The sequence below is a fragment of the Felis catus genome, chromosome D1, assembly GCF_018350175.1.
Source record: "Felis catus isolate Fca126 chromosome D1, F.catus_Fca126_mat1.0, whole genome shotgun sequence".
Lineage (NCBI taxonomy): Eukaryota > Metazoa > Chordata > Mammalia > Carnivora > Felidae > Felis > Felis catus.
In genome coordinates this window covers 48,891,391-48,911,433 of record NC_058377.1, presented here as the reverse complement: position 1 = coordinate 48,911,433, position 20,043 = coordinate 48,891,391, and the positions used below count along the sequence as shown (strand labels likewise).

At 37.4% G+C, this 20,043-nt stretch overlaps 1 protein-coding gene across 27 annotated transcripts in view; it reads right to left on the bottom strand.

Annotated features, from left to right (window-relative positions):
• Nucleotides 1-20,043, bottom strand: part of DLG2 (discs large MAGUK scaffold protein 2) — a 2,054,427-nt gene that overhangs the window by 291,134 nt on the left and 1,743,250 nt on the right. For all 27 annotated transcript variants that reach the window (XM_023239374.2, XM_045039809.1, XM_045039811.1 and 24 more), the window contains one exon: nucleotides 11,346-11,448. In XM_023239374.2, the coding sequence (XP_023095142.1) occupies nucleotides 11,346-11,448 (103 nt within the window). The remainder of the gene's footprint in view (nucleotides 1-11,345; nucleotides 11,449-20,043) is intronic.

Below are 20,043 nucleotides of genomic sequence, written 5' to 3'. Positions count from 1 at the left end.
GTCTTGTAATTTTCAATAATGCTGTGCCATATTTTAATGAAATGGGTGAATTTATATATTTTAATAAGCCAACATGTAAGGCTGTTGACTTTATCACCAACTTTCCCCCCATTTTCCCCCTGAGTGTGTCTGCTCCTCTCCACCAATTCTGCCACTACTTCTAAGCCAACCACCACCATTTTACCCAGATGAGCACTTTTTAACTGGGTCTTTCCCAGCATGTTTGGCACTTTCTGGCCTATTCTCTTTTCAGCAGTCAGAGCTATTTTTTTTTTTAGAAGAAAAAATCTGATCCTGCCAGCCTCTGGCTTAATACTTTTCAACACTGTTGCTTTCAGGAGAAAGAACCAAATACCAGTCCTCCATAGTCTGCCTACGCCTCCCTCTTTCACTTCCTTACGCATGGTATTTCTCCCACTTTCTCACATACGTTTCCCTCCTCTTCCTTACAACTGCTTCTTCTGCTCTGCTTTGACAAATTAATGCCTACTTACCCTTCAGATTCATGAAAATATTATTTCCTTGGGATGCCTTCTTAAGCCTCTATCTAGGTCAGAGTTTTTAGTCTGTTTTGGTTTGGTCTGGCTCGGTATACTCTAAGAATATATGTGAATATGTAGACTCTGAGAGTCTAGATCTAAGTCCTTTTCTTTTTCTAGAGCACTCACCTGAGCTTGTATGAACCACAGGTGTGATTTTATTCTGCTAACTGTAGGTATATCAGGGAAAGGGTCATGCATAATTTGTTCATCATTCTATCTCCAATGTCCAGGTCAGTGTGTCACTCACTGGAAGCATTTAATAAATATCAGCTGAATGAAGACTGACTGAAGGAATTTTTGTTCTGCCTTTGCTTTATGTCGCCAACGTGTCAGCAACTCTTATTAAGGAAATAAATTACCCTTAGCTGTGGAAAAACGAATATGAGAAAACAGAGTGAATAAAACAAGATTATCTTGAACCAAAGTACAGTTTGAATACTTTTCTTTTATAGCTTAGTCAATAAGTCTACCAGGAATCCTATTTGGATTAGGAATCTCTCTATATATTCCTAATAGGAATCTATTAGGAATGTATGTATACATTAAAGATGTATACTTTATGTTTCCTGGGTTTGGCTTTCCCATTCTGTAGTTGCTACTACTTGTGATTCTGAGAATTAAATTCAGAATTCAGCTTTTGAATTTATCAAAAATGATTTTTTCTCATATTATTTCTTTTTACCCCCAATAAATCTGTTTCCCAACTTGGTAGTTACATTTACTTTACTTTATGAAACTGATTAAGATTTAGGCTATAATGTGTCTGTAAATGAAGAGGTAATATATAATAAATTGTTAATCTTGAAAGCCCCAACAAGTAACAGTGTTTCTACTTGAATTGAATTTGAAGCCATTATTGGGGGGGGGGGGCTCAAATTCTTTTAAACACAGAGAGAGCAATTTCCACAGATATAGATCTCTCTCCCCTTCCCACCAAGTGGGTGAAAGCAGAATTTCCATGTGTTTAAAATGTGAGGAATAAAATGAGAACACTCAAAATTACCTGCTTGCAATAATTGTTCCTTAATGACATATTCTAATTTCATAGAATGTCAGCCAGAAAGAGCCTTAAAAATAATCTCTCTAACCATCTTAATTAACAAAACAGAGCATCACTGTTTAGAAAGTGATGTGGCTTGGGCGTGGTTAAAAAGCATTGGCTGTGGAGTCAGGGAAGTAACAAGAAAAATGTCTCATTACTCATTAGTAAATTTGAGGGTTGGCTTATATACTGGGATTTCCAAACAAATGTGGAGGTGAACTACATTCTTTACTGAGAATATGGGGTAAGGTTAGTAGGTATTTTAGATGTTTTAGCCAGTATTCCTCTTCTGCTTGTCTCTGTGGAACATTCTTTAACAGTTCTCTGATGTCCTGAAACTCCTTATCAGTGGAGGATCTGTGTTCATCTGGTAATACTTGTATAGTCAAGAATATGATTAGGACCCTTTATTTCCATGTATTTGATCTGGGTGCTGCTAATTCAAGGGATGGATCTAGGAGATCTTTTTGGTTGTCAAAATGTCTCTAGCACAAAGATTTATTTAGCCTCTTTCAGTATTAGTGAGTGAGTGCATTATGTCACTGGATGCCAAGGGTCCTTCAAAATATTATAAAATCACAAGATGAGACACCCAAAGATCAGTATGTTTAATTATGGGCAGAGATGGTATAACAGGAAGGGAAATGACATATATCAGCTTTGTAAATATTTTTAGCTCCTCTGATAAGAGTTTGAAACACTGGATTCCCAGGATAAATAATTAGGTCAAAAGAATTTTTTGAGTCAGGAAGTGATATCTCACTTTGTCCCCATTACATTACTCTACGTCCAAACCAGGGTATAAGCATGGAGAAAGATATGCAGCATCATTAATCACTGAGAGAGAACCTCCCATAAATCTGCAGACTCTGTTTGCATGAATCACCTTTTCTGTTATATTCTGTGATGTTATGTTTTAGTTGGAGGTTGGGGAGTTAAAAAAGCAACTGGGAGAAGGATAGGAAAAAGATACATAAGTAAAGGGACATCCTGGGAGATTTCTAGTTGCAGGAGGAGGCAGTACGTGTTGGTGGAGCCTGTACCCATATGAGAGAGAGTTGTGGAGAAAGACACAGCTAAGCAATAAAAATTCTAGAGTGATATAAAGTTGTATGTAAGCTTCCTTCCTAATATTTTGGTAAAAATTAGAATATGTGAATCAAATTAATTAAATCAGATTTAATGCAACATATTTGGAGATGATATGTGAATATCATCTAATGTGAATATCATCTAATGTGAATATCACTAGGGATGAACTGATTGATGATGGATGGATGGATGGACACATGGATGAAGGATGCTGCATGAAGAAGTTAGGGTAGGAAAGAGGAAAAGCATAAGATATTAAAAAAAAATTAATGCTTATTTGTCTTTGAGAGAGAGTGAGAGACAGAGTGTGAGTGAGCGGGGGCGGGGTAGAGAGAGAGGGAGACACAGAATCTGAAGCAGGCTCCAGGCTCTGAGCTGTCAGCACAGAGCCCCATGCAGGGTTCGAACTCACAAACTATGAGATCATGACCTAAGCAGAAGTTGGACACTTAACCGACTGAGCCACCCAGGTGCCCCAAAAGCATAATATATTTGAGCTGTTTCTTGAAGTATCAATACTCCCCGATTGTGGTTATTTTTTAAATTAATAGTAATTGCTTACACTTTGAAACCTCTCTTATATATATCATTCAATTGCGATACATGAGTAAGAACAATTAACAAGAGTAATAAGCTAGCAATGAAAGTGAAATTATGGGCATGAGAAAGTCCTGAGGTTCCATAAGAATTTTTCAAATCTCTTCTGTTCATAATAATCTAACTGGATTAGATTCCTTGGGCTAGTTAAGTCATCAGCCGTGATGAGCTACTATAGTAAATTAAAAGAATTCAGGAATTTACTAGTTGTTGAGCTAGCCTCAACTTTAGCTAGCCTCAACTTTAGCATCTATGACAAGTTTTAAGATACTGAATTAATTTCCTATGTGGATGTTGACTGAGCCTCAGTTCCCCCATCTGTGAAGCTGGACAAGGTGATCATTAAGGATTTTTTCAACTCTTAATTTCCATTTCTCAGTGATTCTAGGTAAACTGCACAGAATACATCAAGTTAACCAGATTTTGTGTTTTTTCTTAAAGAATGCAAAAAAATGCAAAGAACAAAGGTGTAGTATTAGCAACAAGGTCTTCAAATAATGGGATTTATACTTCTATATTACTTGGGGGGTCATGTCTTTCATTTAGAATTCAGTAACTGAAGGTTTCTTTCTTTTGAAAATATTTTATTCATCCTAACTTTTTCTTTTCTAAGTGAGAAAATGAAAACTCATAAAGATGAATAACTAGCATGAGGTCACACAGTTAGGGGTAGAGTTGGGACTAGAATACTGGTCTTCTCTTTCTAGTCCAGAGTCTTACACATTACTTTCCATTCCAAAGCTCATCCTGAATGTTCCCTGATGATACTGATGCAATTTCTGACCAAGACCTCCACCTGGACTTTATGAATATTGCCTGGGTATTTAAGATGCAGTTATTTGCACTGAGAAAATATCTCAACATGCCACAGCTGCTCATTCATATGTATAAACTTATGTAGACATTGATTTTAAGAAAGAAATATAGGTTGAATTAAGTAAGCTTCTTGGATGTTGTATATACTTTCATTTCTGGGAACCTTTAGGTACAGAAGGTATCTATAGTTTTTCAGAGTAAATTACATATTCATTTTAGGTTTTCACCACATCTTTGACCTTATAGAGAAATAGATGATGGTGTCCAACTATGGTTTAAGCTTGTGACTTCATTTAGAGTAGTAACCCAGAAAAATATCAGAATTTCACTTCATTCTGAAAAGAATGAGTACTTTTCTTTCTGAATTAGTTTCATAATTTAAAAGGAACAAAAAAAGTTTCCTGAAATGAGCTTCTGCTTTAAAATATAATAAGTTCCTTAAAGAAACTTTATAGTGATGCCTTAATAACTTTCTTTTGATCCACAAAGTTGCCCATCAGGATGGAGTTCAATCTTACCTCATCCCAACTCACTGCTTCTTTACTCTCTTGCAGAGAAGCCATAATGAAAGGGAATGAAGCCTGAAAAGGTTCATTGTATCACGAGATGAGGAGTTCTAGCAAGACTTATGAATTTGCTTGATAATCTATACTTAGAGGGGAGGTAGAGGCAAGGTAGAGGTGAATGACACATGAACTTCTTAGATTCCCTGTAGCCTGACCTGTCCCTAGTACAACCACTGATGCATGACCAATCATTGAGTAACACCTGCCAGAAATCAACCTTAGCGATGCAGCCTTATGTGACATTGCCTTGTACTCCAGGTAGAGGGAGTCCAACCCCACAGTAACAAATCACAATTTTTGCAGGGTCCTCAAGTATTCTAGTGCAGTGCTTCTCAAACTAATGTACATAACCAATGGATCTTGAAAAAATGTAGATTCTCATTTAGTAGGCCTGAATTAGAGCTTGAGATTGTGCATTTCTACCAAGCTCTCAGTTTTTATCAATGCTGCTGCTTCACAGACCAGAGTTGGCAGACCAAGACTCTAGAATAATTCATTTCTTCCCCCGATTCCTGTATGGCTTCCTCTCAGATTTCTTTGAGGTCTCTGCTGAAATATAAACTGATTAGCTTGGCCTTCTATATTCACCATACATTTCTCTGTTACTATCATTTTCACGTTTCTTCCTATTTATTTACATTACTTATCACCATCTGACAAATTGAATATTTATTTGAGAAGGACTTATTGGTTAACTGCTTTATCTTTTCCCAAGAACAATGACTAGAGCATAGTAAGTGTTCAGTAAAAATATCTACTAGCCAAATTAAAGTTTAAATGAACCACATAGCCACTCAGTCACAATTCCTTAAACCAGGCCCTATTTGTAAGTCTCCAGAGAACAGTTAACTCTGTTCTTTGGGTTTTTCTTTCAGGAACTCAAGTATTCTATGAGAGAATAAAAGGTAGATAACCAGGTGTTATATGGAAGTGTTGAATCACAATATTGTATACCAGAAACTAAATTGTATGTTAACTAACTGCAACTTGGATAAAAACTTAAATGATGGAGAAACTCAGCCCCTCTACTGTCTACTCGAATACCCGCTCACTGATGGGGACCTTGCTGACTGATCACCTCTTTCCTACTTGCAGGTCTTTGTGAAACCCTTTCTGTGTCCAAAACAATGCCCTGAATAGTCAGATTAAAGGCAAAAGGATATTGGTAGCTTTCATAGGAATATGTTGGTCTCCATTTTGTGCTTTATCCAACAATTTATACTGTTCACTTGGTTCTCTAGTGAATATCTGGTAGCTAGCTTATGATTTCAGCCCTAGTCAGTGATACCACAGTAAATCTAGGTATTATTATATAGTGAGAAGGCAACAAATGCTATAAAGATTTGCCCCTATCTGATTTGGGAAATGCTGTGTTAGACCCTTTTTGACCAATGTATAATTAGGATATAATCAATGACTTTTAAAAATTCATCAATGGTGTTAAAGTTGAGTTTTTGAATTTTATTGTCTTTAAAAAAGTTTATTTTTGAGAGAGAGAGACAGAGAACTCAAGCAGGGGAGGCACAGAGAGAGAGGAAGACACACAACCTGAAGTAGGCTCCAGGCTCCAAGCTGTCAGCACAGAGCCCAACATGGGGCTCGAACTCATTAACCGCGAGATCATGACCTGAACCAAAGGTGGATGCTTAACTGAGCCACCCAGGCACCCCAAGTTTTGGAACTTTAAAAAATGTTGGAGCTTTAATAATTTTTGCTTGTGTTCTATTATAGAAAAATAGCTGTAGATTTTCTGCAATGCAGGAGAAAGGGAGATCATCCAATAGGGTGAATTTTTTTAAGAAAAGAACAAAAAGGCATCACATAAAAACTGCATCAATGCCAAATGTCCAATCTGGGGATTCATTTACCATTTCTGTAACTAATATAAAAAACCCACGCCTGGGGCGCCTGGGTGGTGCAGTCGGTTGAGCGTCCAACTTCAGCCAGGTCACGATCTCGCAGTCTGGGAGTTCGAGCCCCGCGTCGGGCTCTGGGCTGATGGCTCAGAGCCTGGAGCCTGTTTCCGATTCTGTGTCTCCCTCTCTCTCTGCCCCTCCCCCGTTCATGCTCTGTCTCTCTCTGTCCCAAAAATAAATAAACGTTGAAAAAAAAATTAAAAAAAAAACCCACGCCATTCATTTAATATTCATTCAACAAATATTTCTTAAGCACTTACTATTATTTGCCAACACAATGAAAATATTATATTGCACCTCTAAAACAAATGGAGATCCATTTGATAACTCTTTAATACAGCATAGTCAAATTCATATTGAGCAAATTCTCACAGGACATAAAATGAGTGCTAAATGAATTATCGCCCTCTAGAAGCGTACTTGAGTTGGGAAATGCACAAATTATGTTAAGGATCACAAAAACTATCTGAATACAGGTCTAAAGAGTTCAGAGACTGAATCAATCAACACTGACTTAGCAGATAAAAGAGGACTTCATAGTGGAAGTGACATGTGCAGGCTCTCAAAATGAGTAGGAATCCTATTGGTAGAATGGGCGAAAAGGGAATTCCAGGGAGAGAAACCCACACGAGCAAAGGCACAGAAACTGTTCAGGACCAAGTGTGGGGAGCAGAAAGCAGTCCTGTGTAGCAGTGGGAGGGCTATAAAAGATGATGCTGGTGGGTGATGGTTGGGTTAGTGGGGAGGGAACATGGAGGTTGGCTGGGACTATACTGTGAAGGGCATGGAGTTGGTGCAGAGGCACCTTGGGCTAATATCTTTTTAGAATAATAATTCTGAAAGCAATGGGGAAGATGGCTATAAAGGGATGGGAAAGGGATATACATGTATATATATGTGGGCCAGGGAGAGGGCAGACATTATGTTTCCTTTTTTGAAGTAGTGATGGGAGTAACTTCACTAACTGAATATAGACAATTGAAGTTTTATACAAGAATTAACTTCCCATATTGCTAAAGTAGGATTATTCTTTCAGTATCAGATAAATGATCCTCTTAAAAAAAGAAATAAAGGAAATAACTTCATTATTTTCTTCCTAATATCAATATAATACATGTTAATTTCCAAGTAAACATGTGATAGAAAACGGATTTTAAAAAAGGCTGGTATAAATGAATCACAATCATACCACCAGAAAGAAACATTGTTTGTATGTGACTCTTCAAATTTGGCTTTAATTCTACTACCTAGGACTAGGCATTGGATAAGATTTGATGATGGATAGAGTAATTTAGATAACAGGGATTAAATTACCCCAACTTTGGTCTTACTCTGCACAGTAAAACTTGCCAAGGAAGACATTTATTGTTACATTATGATAATTATAAATTATTTATAATTATTTCAAAAATGTGCTAAGTCTTATGAAAAACAGATTTGGAAATGGTTTTATATTTCGCAACACATGCTGGTTTGGCACATATTTTCTGCTTTGAAGCCAAAATGAAAAAATGCAAGTAGTGAAACTGAATCATTCCTCCAATCTTCAATCATCTTCAGTAGAAACTGAATACTAAAGAAAGGTAAATTTTATTTATCAGCTCAGCAACTCTTTAAGAAACACTAATAACAAGTATAACATAGAAAATTGATTTGTCAGTGAACAAAATATAGGTTGTGCGTCTGCACACATGGAGCTCATGATCTTACTTAGTTTAGCAAGATATTTTTTTTTCTTCCTGCTCTTCAGAATAGAAATCTCACCCACTTTTAAGAGTCTGGCTCCATTTCCCTATTTCCTCATTTCCATGAAGTACTCTTGTACTGTTTTGGCTTCTGCAGGTTTAGCCCTTCTCTGACATCCCATAATTCTTAGAGATGGTGTCATTATTATACAATTTTGGTTCTGTGTCATCAGAAAATGATTTCTGTTAAATGTATCTAAGTTCTTTCTCCTCAGTAAGATAACAAACAAACAATTCTTAAAGACAAAGACTTGGGATATGAGTCTGAAGGGCCAAATTTTCTGAATATCTGGTAACATTGAGCAAGGAATCTAGTATACTCCCGACAAAAGCGTTTTTATGTTTTGAATTGAAAAACTTATTTACTGGAAGCCTGGTTCTTGAACCTACCAAAAGAGATGTAAATAAAATTTGTCTTAGCATGGACATCTCATAATCCTGGTGCAGATGAAGGGGATCTGGTGAGAATTTCCTAATGGACTCTGATGGAATACTCTTTTGACTTGTTATTTTAAAGGCAAATTGTTCATTATTTCCTAAAAATGTCATAGAATTTAAATGTTCCTAAATGATCTAAACAATAATCCAATCAGTTTTCCATTTCATATAATAGTTAAATTAAGGCTCAGTTACACATTAAATTTAGAAAGAGGGGAAAATGATTGCTTGATGTTACATTACCCCATTTCCAACTGATTTAAAGCTGTGAAAAATTACAATACAGTTAGACTGTTAAAATAGGGAAGTCATTCTGTGAATCCTATCTGCACTTCCGCATTTTGAAATAAGATTGTTTTCATTTGCACATTTCTTTAGAAGCACTTTGAAAATTGGTTTATATGATTTATAAGATTTGCTTTGAATAGACATCTTCACAAAGCACAGCACAGTATCCAAATTAAGTACACTGCTTAAAGGAAACAAAAGCTGTAAGGAAGCTTAAGATGAAGATTAAAGTTGATAGAATGATGACATTCTTATCTTTTACTGTAACCTTTAAAGTTAAAAATCACTCTGTTCAAGGTCACTTGAATGGCTGTCTTCACTATCAAAAGCTTCTAATTGTTGTAATTCGTGTTTGAGATGAAATTTTTCAGAAATGGGAAAGCAGCCTGGGTATTTATTGCCATGTGTCAGGTAGTGGTGAAGGGCATAAAGTCTGAGACTGAATGAAAACAGCTACAAAGAAAATGGAAAAGTCCCACGTAAAAGTTCTTACTCTATATGAAGTAGAATTTGTTCATCAAATTATGCTAAACCAGATGTTTTTATTTTCTGTTTTACAACTGATACTTCTGGAGCCATTTATTCCTATTAGAAGACACATTTACTAATTTTTAAGTAGAAAGACTTTCAAAGCTGTACAGGAAGAACATTTTCCCTTGGTGTTGTCATCATCCATCTTTGATAATCACAAATCTCCTCTTCCCCCATTCTCTGTCCATATCTGGGCCAGGGCAATTGGAGAAAACATTTAATATATATTTTTATAACTTAATTGCAAATTCTAATTCTAAAGACAGACAACATAAATGAAACATTCCAAAATACACATAGCACAATGTTTTCTTTATTCTCACATGAAATATGTGGTTGGCCATCATCATGGTAAATAAAATCTAAGACTTCACAAGCAAGATACAAACCTCAGTCTTCCAAAGAACAATAGACCAACTGACATTAAGAGAGAATCACTTTAAAAGGTCAAAGAAGCTCTTTATACCCACAGGCATAAAGGCTCTTCCTTAATGGCATCTTGTACTTCCATGTTTAGCTGTTTAATAGTCTTCTCTGAGAGCTATGTGGGCCAAGGGTAATTAACTACATTTCCTAAAGACAGAAAGCACATTCCTCTTTTTTTCTTGTAAAAAGTCTAGCCCACTGTGGTGTGCTTAACTGCATTTCATTAACAAAGGAGCAATCTACATACAAATTTGCTAAAATATCAACCACACAATAGGTAACATCCCGGTTGTCTCATTGAGCCTCACTCTGATCACAGAAACAGATGTTGAAACAAACCAAAAAGCAGGGTATGGCTAATGTAATTTAGGATATCTCATCAGGTCTCAGTTGGCTAAGCCAATTTATGACATCTCACCATGTTTCAGGGTTTACAGTAGCATATTGCAAACAAGCTATACTATAGCTGAGAGTACACACACACAAAAATCTACATCAAGGACAACCAAAAGCCGTGTTGGTGTTAATAAAAGTTAATGCCACAGAGAGAGAATGCTGATCACGGTCTGTTCTCTCTGTCCTCCTTGCTTCTGAAGGGATTCAGGACAACCACTCCCACCCCCTTGCCCCCACTGAATGTGCCACTTTGGTATGTGGATTTTGAGCTGAAGGCAATGGAGACCCTACAGGCTTAAGAGAAACTTTTGTCCCTCCTATAACTACATAGAAGGATCTCACCTGGGGGTCTTTCCCAGAACTATGGTTATTAGCAGAGATAAATTTTATCTGAGTGATCCATCTGTATATGTATAGCCAGGACAAATATCTAATTACCAAATATCAGTTCTTCTCATCGCCCTGTGAAATACAATCCTGTCCTCTAAGGTCCCAGACCCCACCCATTTCATAGTTCAGGATGACATATATATGTCATTTTGCCTGTCTTTGGAATTTCCATGCCTGTGTGGATTCCCCTTACATATGCTATTAAATGTTATTTTCTCCTGTTAATCTGTCTCATGTCAGTTTGATTCTTAGTCCATCTTAATGGTTTTTATACTATCCATTGCTGACCAAAAGTGCCTACAGATAAGAATATAAATAAAGTTGAGGATAGGTTTTTTTTTTTCATTCATATTTCAAAGAGGACTTTCTAACTGATGTTTTCCTTGGAAGATTAAGGGTAATAAAGCCTCATATTCTCTGGACATGTAACACCCATTTTTCAGGATAGGTGAGTTTTAAAAAACCTTGTTGGTATAGACTGGTTAATACAGATTACCAGATGTGGGTATACATTCTCACAGAAACGTATCAGAACATTATAAGCTTGGTTTCTCACTGACCTTCAGGTTGGTATTGTGCTATAATCGTCACCGTCTGTCCAGCCCCCTTCAGTGCAGCTGCGGCCTGCTCATGGGATGCTCCACGGAGGTCAATGCCATTCACCTGGAAAAGGAAGCCAGAGAATCTGGGTATTTCATAAGGCCTATCATTCTGATAGTTGAAAAATGTTTCTCCAAACTGAGAAGCTGTCTAAGATTATGTCACCTACCTCAAAACCCCTAATGTCCTACCAAGGCAGTTGAGTGTTACTTAGCAAGTTTCAGGCTCTTATCAACTTTCATTTAGCAAAGATGTGAAATTTCATCTTGGCGTTTATAGAACGGTCTGACTCGGCTGAAACTGTCTATGCATGTCTACAAGAATTTTAGTATGTGCATTTAATATGCCTCTGTGAGTTTCCTAGATTTCTGGGGTGGATATGAGCTTTCAAAATTAGAGGAAAAACAGGGTAATAAAGAGAGACACATGTAACGTACATAGATGAGTATGTGCTGACAGATTAATATATTCAGATGAAGTTCTGGGTAGAGTATGAAATGGGGCTGGCTGCCTGCCAAATCCCTCTTTTTGGTCATATGCCTGGTCCTGTCATTCTGAGCTTGGTTAGACAGCCCTGAGCCTTGTTCCAAAATAAACCTGACTGCCCCATTTCTCATGTACAATTCCAGAATGAATTCTGACAAAATGAAATAAAGAATGCCTGGAGTTTATGTTGCTGTTGCTAACTCCCATTTTGGGGCCGACGCCAGAAGAAAAACAGAACATCTGAAAAACAAGCACAAAACTCTGCCGAGAGGGAAAAATCATTCTGAAGTCAAATTTAATGAGAAGTAAAAGCTAAAATCTTTCTCAAATCAATTCAGTCGAAGTCAACATAATATAATTACTGAGTGCTTTCCAACGACAGGGCTCTGTGTCTGCCCCAGGAAAGGGATCATGGGTGGAGAACAAAGGTGAACAAGGCAAGTCCCCAAGAAGCTTTTCTGCTTGAACTGAACACACAGAAAGTCCAGTTTTGTAACATACACAGAGCTATTCTTATGCAGTTGATGCCAGAATTCTGCTTCCTTTTATTTACAGAGAAGTTGGTTACCAACCATAAAAAATAGAAAAAAGAAATTAAAAAAAAAAAACCTGACCAGCTTATCTGCATGTAAAACACAACATCTTATTTGGCCTCTCATCAATCCTCTTTGACAATGACACTGGGTGGTGGATAGGGAGTTGCCACTGCTTCCCCATGGGGTCTGGAATATTTGCAATCTTTTTTTTTTATTAGGTTTATTTATTGATTTTTGAAAGAGACAGACAGAGCATGCAAGTGGGGGAGGGGCAGAGAGAAAGGGAAAGAGAGAGAATCCCAAGCAAGCTCTGCACTGCCTATGCGGAGCCTGATGCGGGGCTCAAACTCACAAACTGTGAGATCATGACCTGAGCCAAAACTGAGAGTCAGATGCTTAATGGAATGAGCCACCCAGGTGCCCCATGGGGTATCTGTAATCTTTAATTCCCCATCCCAGCCCTCTCATAATAACTTTGTGGAAGCCTCCTTAACCACTTTTATAATTTTCCATGCCTCTTCCCTGGCTTTCTATTCTGGTGAAATCCTTACTGAATGCATTGATTACATGGTAACCTAGAGAAGTCCATTGATCTGGGTTTGGCCTGACTGCCACACACCAGCTGAGTGACTATCTTTTCAAGTCCTCAGCCTCAATATTCTCCTACCTTGGAGGGAAAGGACTGAGAGGCTCTTTGAGTGTAAAGCTCCTTTGAACCATAGAATTTCCAGATTTACTTGTTAGTGGATGACAGTCATTTCAGAGATTGTCTAGGCATGGATGAGTCAGACTATGACTCAGACAGCCGAAAGGACAGGAAAAGTAATTAGATGTAGGCTCCTGCCTACAGGAAGCTGAATGCATAAACTTCCTGGGCCAAATAATCTCTTGTCAAACAATTAGGGCTAACTTCTTATTAAAACATAATATAGGATCATGGTACATGAATTCTAATGTTTCAGAAAGGTATCTAAGGAAAAGTAAAAAATTCCCCTTAACATCTGCAGTTCCAGAGGTAACCAATGTTAGCAGTTTCTTGGGTATACTTTTTAGAAGTCTACTATATGTATATGCACACACATGCCTTATTTTATTTCTTTCTTGATATATGTAATATGTCTTCACATTTTTAGTTAAGTGAGTAGGATCATATCATATATATAAACTGTAAACTGTTTCTGTTTTGCTTTTAACAATGTATCTTGGACATCTTTCGTATCAGCTCCTGCTATTTTACCTTTTTAACAGGAGCCCAGCAATACACAGTGTGGATAGACCAGCATTTTTTTTCAACAGGATCCCTATTGTTGTTGAGACTGTGTCTAGCTTTCTGCTACTGCAAACACTTATGAAGGTGTTTCTGAAGGACGAATTCCCTGGAAATACACTTTCTGAGTATATTCCATAGATTGTATATGCATTATTTGTTTCTTTTAATTTGTTCTTAATTTTTCACATGATTATTTATTCACTAAATAAACAGAAACTGATGAAGAAAGCAAAAAAGGGGAGGGGAGAATCTCTTTGCCCAAATAATATATTGATATAAAAAATAATGTATGTATATAATGCACATACATGAAAAAGCAATACAAAAAGCATACAAATAAAGTGGCCCCATCTTTTACTCTAAAGTTATCCATTTTGATGGCTTCTTATATATACTGCTAATTATTTTTCTTGTTAATATAAACAGGTTTATAAAGTTATAATTTTAAAATTTTATACAAATAAGGTATTTTACACACAGTTTTATACCTTTATTTTTTCTACTTACTAATATATTTTAAAGAACTTTCTTCATTCACATATTCCTATACTTGTCTCATCCCTTTTTATAGTTATAAAGTGTTCTATTATTCATTATAAATTTATTTTACCAGTACAGGGTTGATAGACCCTTAGGTTGTTTCAGTATTTTGCTGTTATAAACAATGCTGCAATAAATATTATGTAACAAAAAGTTCTTGGATAAAGGGTATGAGTGCTAAATTGTAATAGCTATTGCCAAGTTGTGTCCAAAAATTTATACTCCCACAAATAAGATATGATTGACTTTCTTCATAGTCTTGTAAAAATTGCACATATCATAACATTTGGCCTTTGTCATTCTAATATGTAGACACTTGCGTTTTTAAGTTTTGCCTGTCTACAATTATGAAGTTAAGCATCTTTTTATATGTTTGCTGGCTATTTAAATTTGTTTTGGCATAAAATGACCATTTGCTTATTTCACCTATTTTTTATTTGTGTAGTTTGTTCTTTTAAAAATCTATCTGCCTCTTAAGAATATTAGTGCTTCATCTCAGATAAATATTGCAAATATTCTTTCCAGTTTGGTATTTGTATTTTGTATCATTGCATTGTAACTGTTAACTTTTCCCTGGTATGCTATTTCTTGCCATACAGAAGTTTAAAATGTTTTATATAGTCACATTTATCACTATGCTTTCCTTTTCAGCTTTTGAGTTTCGTATTGTATCTACCCCTCTTCAATATATTTAACAAATTACTCAAATATTTTCTTCTAGTACAATGAGTTTAATTTTTAGCCACCTAGTCTTTGATCTACTGGAACACATTTTGATGTCTGATGTGAGAACCACCCTTTCTTGGACCTTTCTCGTATAGCATCAAATTCTTACATCTTTTAATATTCTAATTGTCCTCTGGATTTTTCTTTTTTTTTAAAAATTTTTTTTTCAACGTTTATTTATTTTTGGGACAGAGAGAGACAGAGCATGAACGGGGGAGGGGCAGAGAGAGAGGGAGACACAGAATCGGAAACAGGCTCCAGGCTCTGAGCCATCAGCCCAGAGCCCGACGCGGGGCTCGAACTCACGGACCGCGAGATCATGACCTGGCTGAAGTCGGATGCTTAACCGACTGCGCCACCCAGGCGCCCCTCCTCTGGATTTTTCTAAGTGCACTAAAGGGAGCATGGAAAAGTGGGAAGGAAGAGAATATATGGAATCACAGAGAACTGGGTTTGAATTCTGAGTTGACCAGTCATACCTAAGTAACTTGGGAAAGTCACTTACTTCTTCAAATCTCAGCTTTCTTACCTATAGAATGGGTATAATATCTACCTCTCTATCAGGGCTGTTGCATAACATGAGACAATATCTGTGAAGCCCTTAACAGAGACCCTGGTACAAACAAGCATTCAGCAATTAGTATCTATTATTGCTGTCAGTATTTCTTCAGAGCTATGATTATAAGTCATGAAATAAAATCTAATGGAAAGTAATTAATACAACATATATGGTTACTTTTTTTTCTATGAACACAGAATTTCAGTATTGGAAATGCCTTAAAAACTTGCTCATCAGCACTTACATATTACCACATTAAAGATCATTCTGGGGGTAACTGGGTGACTCAGTCGGTTAAATGTCCAAAACTTGATTTAGGCTTAGGTCATGATTTCACAATTCACAAGCTCAGGCTCCACATTGGGTTCTGCATTGACAATGTGGAGCCTGCTTGGGATTCTCTCTCTCCTTCTCTCTCTGCCCCTACCTCACTCTTTCTCTCTCTCCCTCAAGTAAATAAACTTAAAAAAAAAAAATCATTCCCGACAGAGTTAAGATAGAAGAGCAGCATGGAGATGATGAGCTTGTCTTGACCCTGAAATGCATCTAGATCAGCACCAAACCCTTTTGAACACCTAGGACACTGATCTGAGGATTAACACAGCAATCTACATAACTTGAGCCACAGAACTTGGCAGAGACGTGGTATGGAGAGGTAAACTGGGGGAGAAAAGCTGCAAAGGGTAGGGAACTGATTTCATGGAGAGAGGACAGAGAAAATGAAAGGGGGAGAGTGTGGTGTATAAGGATCATGTAAGAAAAGCACTCACCCTGATAGTAGCTGGAGAGAAAGAAAGAGAAAGAATGAAAATGCTAGCAGGGCACTAAACAAGAAATCTGTTTCCTAAAACCATTGACAGGGGGAAAAGAGAGGGTTTCCATACCATTAGGATTCTACAAACAGCAGAGCACAGAGTCTGAAATTCTAGACCTCCGTGCCTGGCAGTGTTCTGGTGAGGAAGTAGGATGAACCCCCTGGAGAAGGAAGCAGGGTCTGAGGGATCCATGTGCCACATGGGGAGAAGCAGTTCCCCTACTTAGAATGCATTTGGTAGAGGTCATAAGGCCTCCCCACAGGCCAAGGTCCCAGTGGACCCCAGAGAACAGCCATGTTTGCTGGTATAGGGACAAAGGCGCCAGAGTGCAGTGAAACCTGGCGCCAACTGTGTTGTGGATTGCCATAATCTCTTAAGCTCTGCCACTGCCTGATCACATGAACATTTTTTGAGGGAAGCTAGCACCGGCCCATTGCTCTGCAAGACCCTATGCGCGAGAGTCAGTGTGGGTCCAAGCTGCGGGGGTCTCTGAAGTGTGAGGTTTTGAAACACAACCCCATCTGAGATAAAACTCTAGAGGGAGGTGCTGCCTGGCAGGCACACAGCTTGGGTATACGGTAGAGGCGGGGAGTGGATAGAGGCCTGAGAGAAAGGAGGCGTACTTGATTGTGAGTCGGTGACAGTGCAGTTCCTGTGCCCGAGACTAGGGAGCTCAGTGAAGCCATTTCCACCTCTCTGGTGTACATGACACACTGATCCACCCCAGTAAGCTAAGGAGTGCCACCTAGTGGAGAACGGAGCAGATACACCAAGCCCAGCCCAGCCGCATCCTCCAAGCACATTACCTAGAAGGCCAGCTCAAGTCACTCCACCCGCCTAATGTACAGACTATACAGGGCTTCAGTTTCAGTTCTAGGGGAAACTGGATGTAACTTAATTCAGGTTTCATTCTGTGTGCTGGCTCATTTATTTGTTCATTTTCTTTGCTTCTGTTTTTGCTTAAATTGTTTGTTTATTTATTTATTTTTTTCTTCCTCATTCTTGGATACAGAAATAGAAAAAAAATGTATTTTTTCTTTAAATTTTTTTATTTTTTTTAAACTTTACATTCTTTCATTTACTTTCTTTTATTTCATTTGATTCTATTTTATTATATAAATAATTTTTAATTAAAATTTTTTTCTTGCCTTTTTTTCCTTTCCTTTCTCTTTTTTCTCTATTCTATTTTTTCTCTATTCTTCTGACAACCAGACCAAAACATACCTAGGATCTACCTTTCTTTATTTGATTTTATGTGTTGTTTTCAATTTTTTGATTTTAATTTTTTATTTTGCCAATTATTCCTCCAAAATGAAAAAATGAAGGAATTCACCCCAAAAGAAAGAACGGGAAGAAATGACAGCCAGGGGCTTACTCAACACAGACATAACCAAGATGTCTGAACTAGAATTTAGGGCCACTATAATAAGAATACTAGCTGAGGTTGAAAAAACCATAGAATCCCTTTATGTGGAGATAAAAGAAATAAAATCTAGTCAGGACTAAATTAAAAATGCTATAACTGAGATGCAATCTCGAATGATGTCACAATGGCAAGGATGGACACAGCACAGCAGCAAATTAGTGATTTAGAAGATAAAATTATGGTGAATAATGAAGCAGTAAAAAGAGGGAAACAAAGGCAAAAAATCACAATGTAAGATTTAGAGAACTCAGTGACTCATTAAAAAGGAATAACATCCAAACCATAGGAGTCCCAGAAGATGCAGAGACAGGAAAGGGGGCAGAAAGTTTATGTGAGCAAATTATAGTAGAAAACTTTCCCACTCTAGGGAAGGACACAGACTTCAAAATCCAAGAATCACAGAGATTCAACAAAACCTACCATCACCAAGGCATATCATAGTCAACTTTACAAAATACACAGACAAGGAAATAATGATGAAAGCAGCAATGGAAAAAAAAAGTCCTTAACCTATAAGGGAAGACAGATCAGGTTCACAGCAGACCTATCCACAGAAACTTGGCAAGCCAGAAAAGAGTGGTAGGACATATTCAATGTGCTGAACTAGAAAATATGCAGCCAAGAAATATTTATCCAGCAAGGTTGTCATTCATAATAGAAGGAGAAATAAAAAAGAGTTTCCCAGACAAACAAAAACTAAAGGAGTTTGTGATCACTAAACCAGCCCTGCAAGAAATTTTAAGGGGAACGCTTTGAGTGGAAAAAAGACAAAACAAAACAAAAAAGACCAAAGCAACAAAGACTAGAAAGGACCAGTGAACATCACCAGAAACACCAAATCAACAGGCAACACAATGGTGCGAAAATCATATTTTTCAGTACTCATTATAAATGTCAGTGGACTAAATGTTCCAATCAAAACACATGAGGTATTAGAATAAATAAGAAAAAAAGACCTATCTATTTGCTGCTTACAAGAGACTCATTTTAGACCTAAAGACACCTGAAGATTAAAAGTAAGGGGATGGAGAACCATCTATCATGCTAATGGTAGTCAAAAGACAGCTGGAGTAGCCATCCTTATATCAGACAAACTAGATTTAAAAAAAAAAATTTAACATTTATTTATTTTTGAGACAGAGAGAGACAGAGCATGAACGGGGGAGAGTCAGAGAGAGAGAGGGAGACACAGAATCTGAAACAGGCTCCAGGCTCTGAGCCATCAGCCCAGAGCCTGACGCGGGGCTCGAACTCACAAACCGCGAGATCATGACCTGAGCCGAAGTCAGACGCCTAACCGACTGAGCCACCCAGGAGCCCCTGGACAAACCAGATTTTAAAACAAAGACTGTAGGGGCACCTGGGTGGCTCAGTCAGTTGAGTGTCTGACTTTGGCTCAGGTCAAGATCTCACAGCTTGCAGGTTCGAGCCCCATGTCGGGCTCTGTGCTGACAGCTCAGAGCCTGAAGCTTGCTTCGGATTCTGTGTCTCCCTCTCTCTCAAAAAATAAGTAAACATTAAATAAATAAATAAATAAATAAATAAATAATAAATAAAGACTGTAACAAGAGATGAAGAAGGGCATTATATCATAATTAAGGGATCTATCCACAAGAATATCTAACAATTGTAAATATTTATGCCCCCAATGTGAAAGAACCCAAATCTATAAATCAATAAATCACAAACATAAAGAAACTCACTGATAATAATACCATAATAGTAGGGGACTTCAATACCCCCCTTACAACAATGGAAAGATCATCTAAACAGAAAATGAACAAGGAACCAATAGCTTTGAATGACACACTGGACAGGATGGGCTTAACAGGTATATTCAGAACATTTCATCCTAAAGCAGCAGAATACATATTCTTCTCGAGTGCACATGGAACATTCTCCAGAATAGATCACATACTGGGACACAAATCAGCCCTCAACAAGTACAAAAAGAATATACCTTGCATATTTTCGGACCACATGGCTATGAAACTCAAAATCGACCACAAGATAAAATTTGGAAAGGCCATGAATACTTGGTGATTAAAGAACAGCCTACTAAAGAATGAATGGGTTAACCAATAAATTAAAGAGGAAATTAAAAAGTACATGGAAGCTAATGAAAATGAAAGCACATCAGCCCCAAACCTCTGGAATGCAGCAAAGGCAGTCATAAGAGGGAACTATATAGCAATCCAGGCCTTCCTAACGAAGGAAAATAGGTATGAAATATACAACCTAAATTATACCTAAATGAACTGGAAAAAGAACAGTAAATAAATCCCCAAACCAGCAAAAGA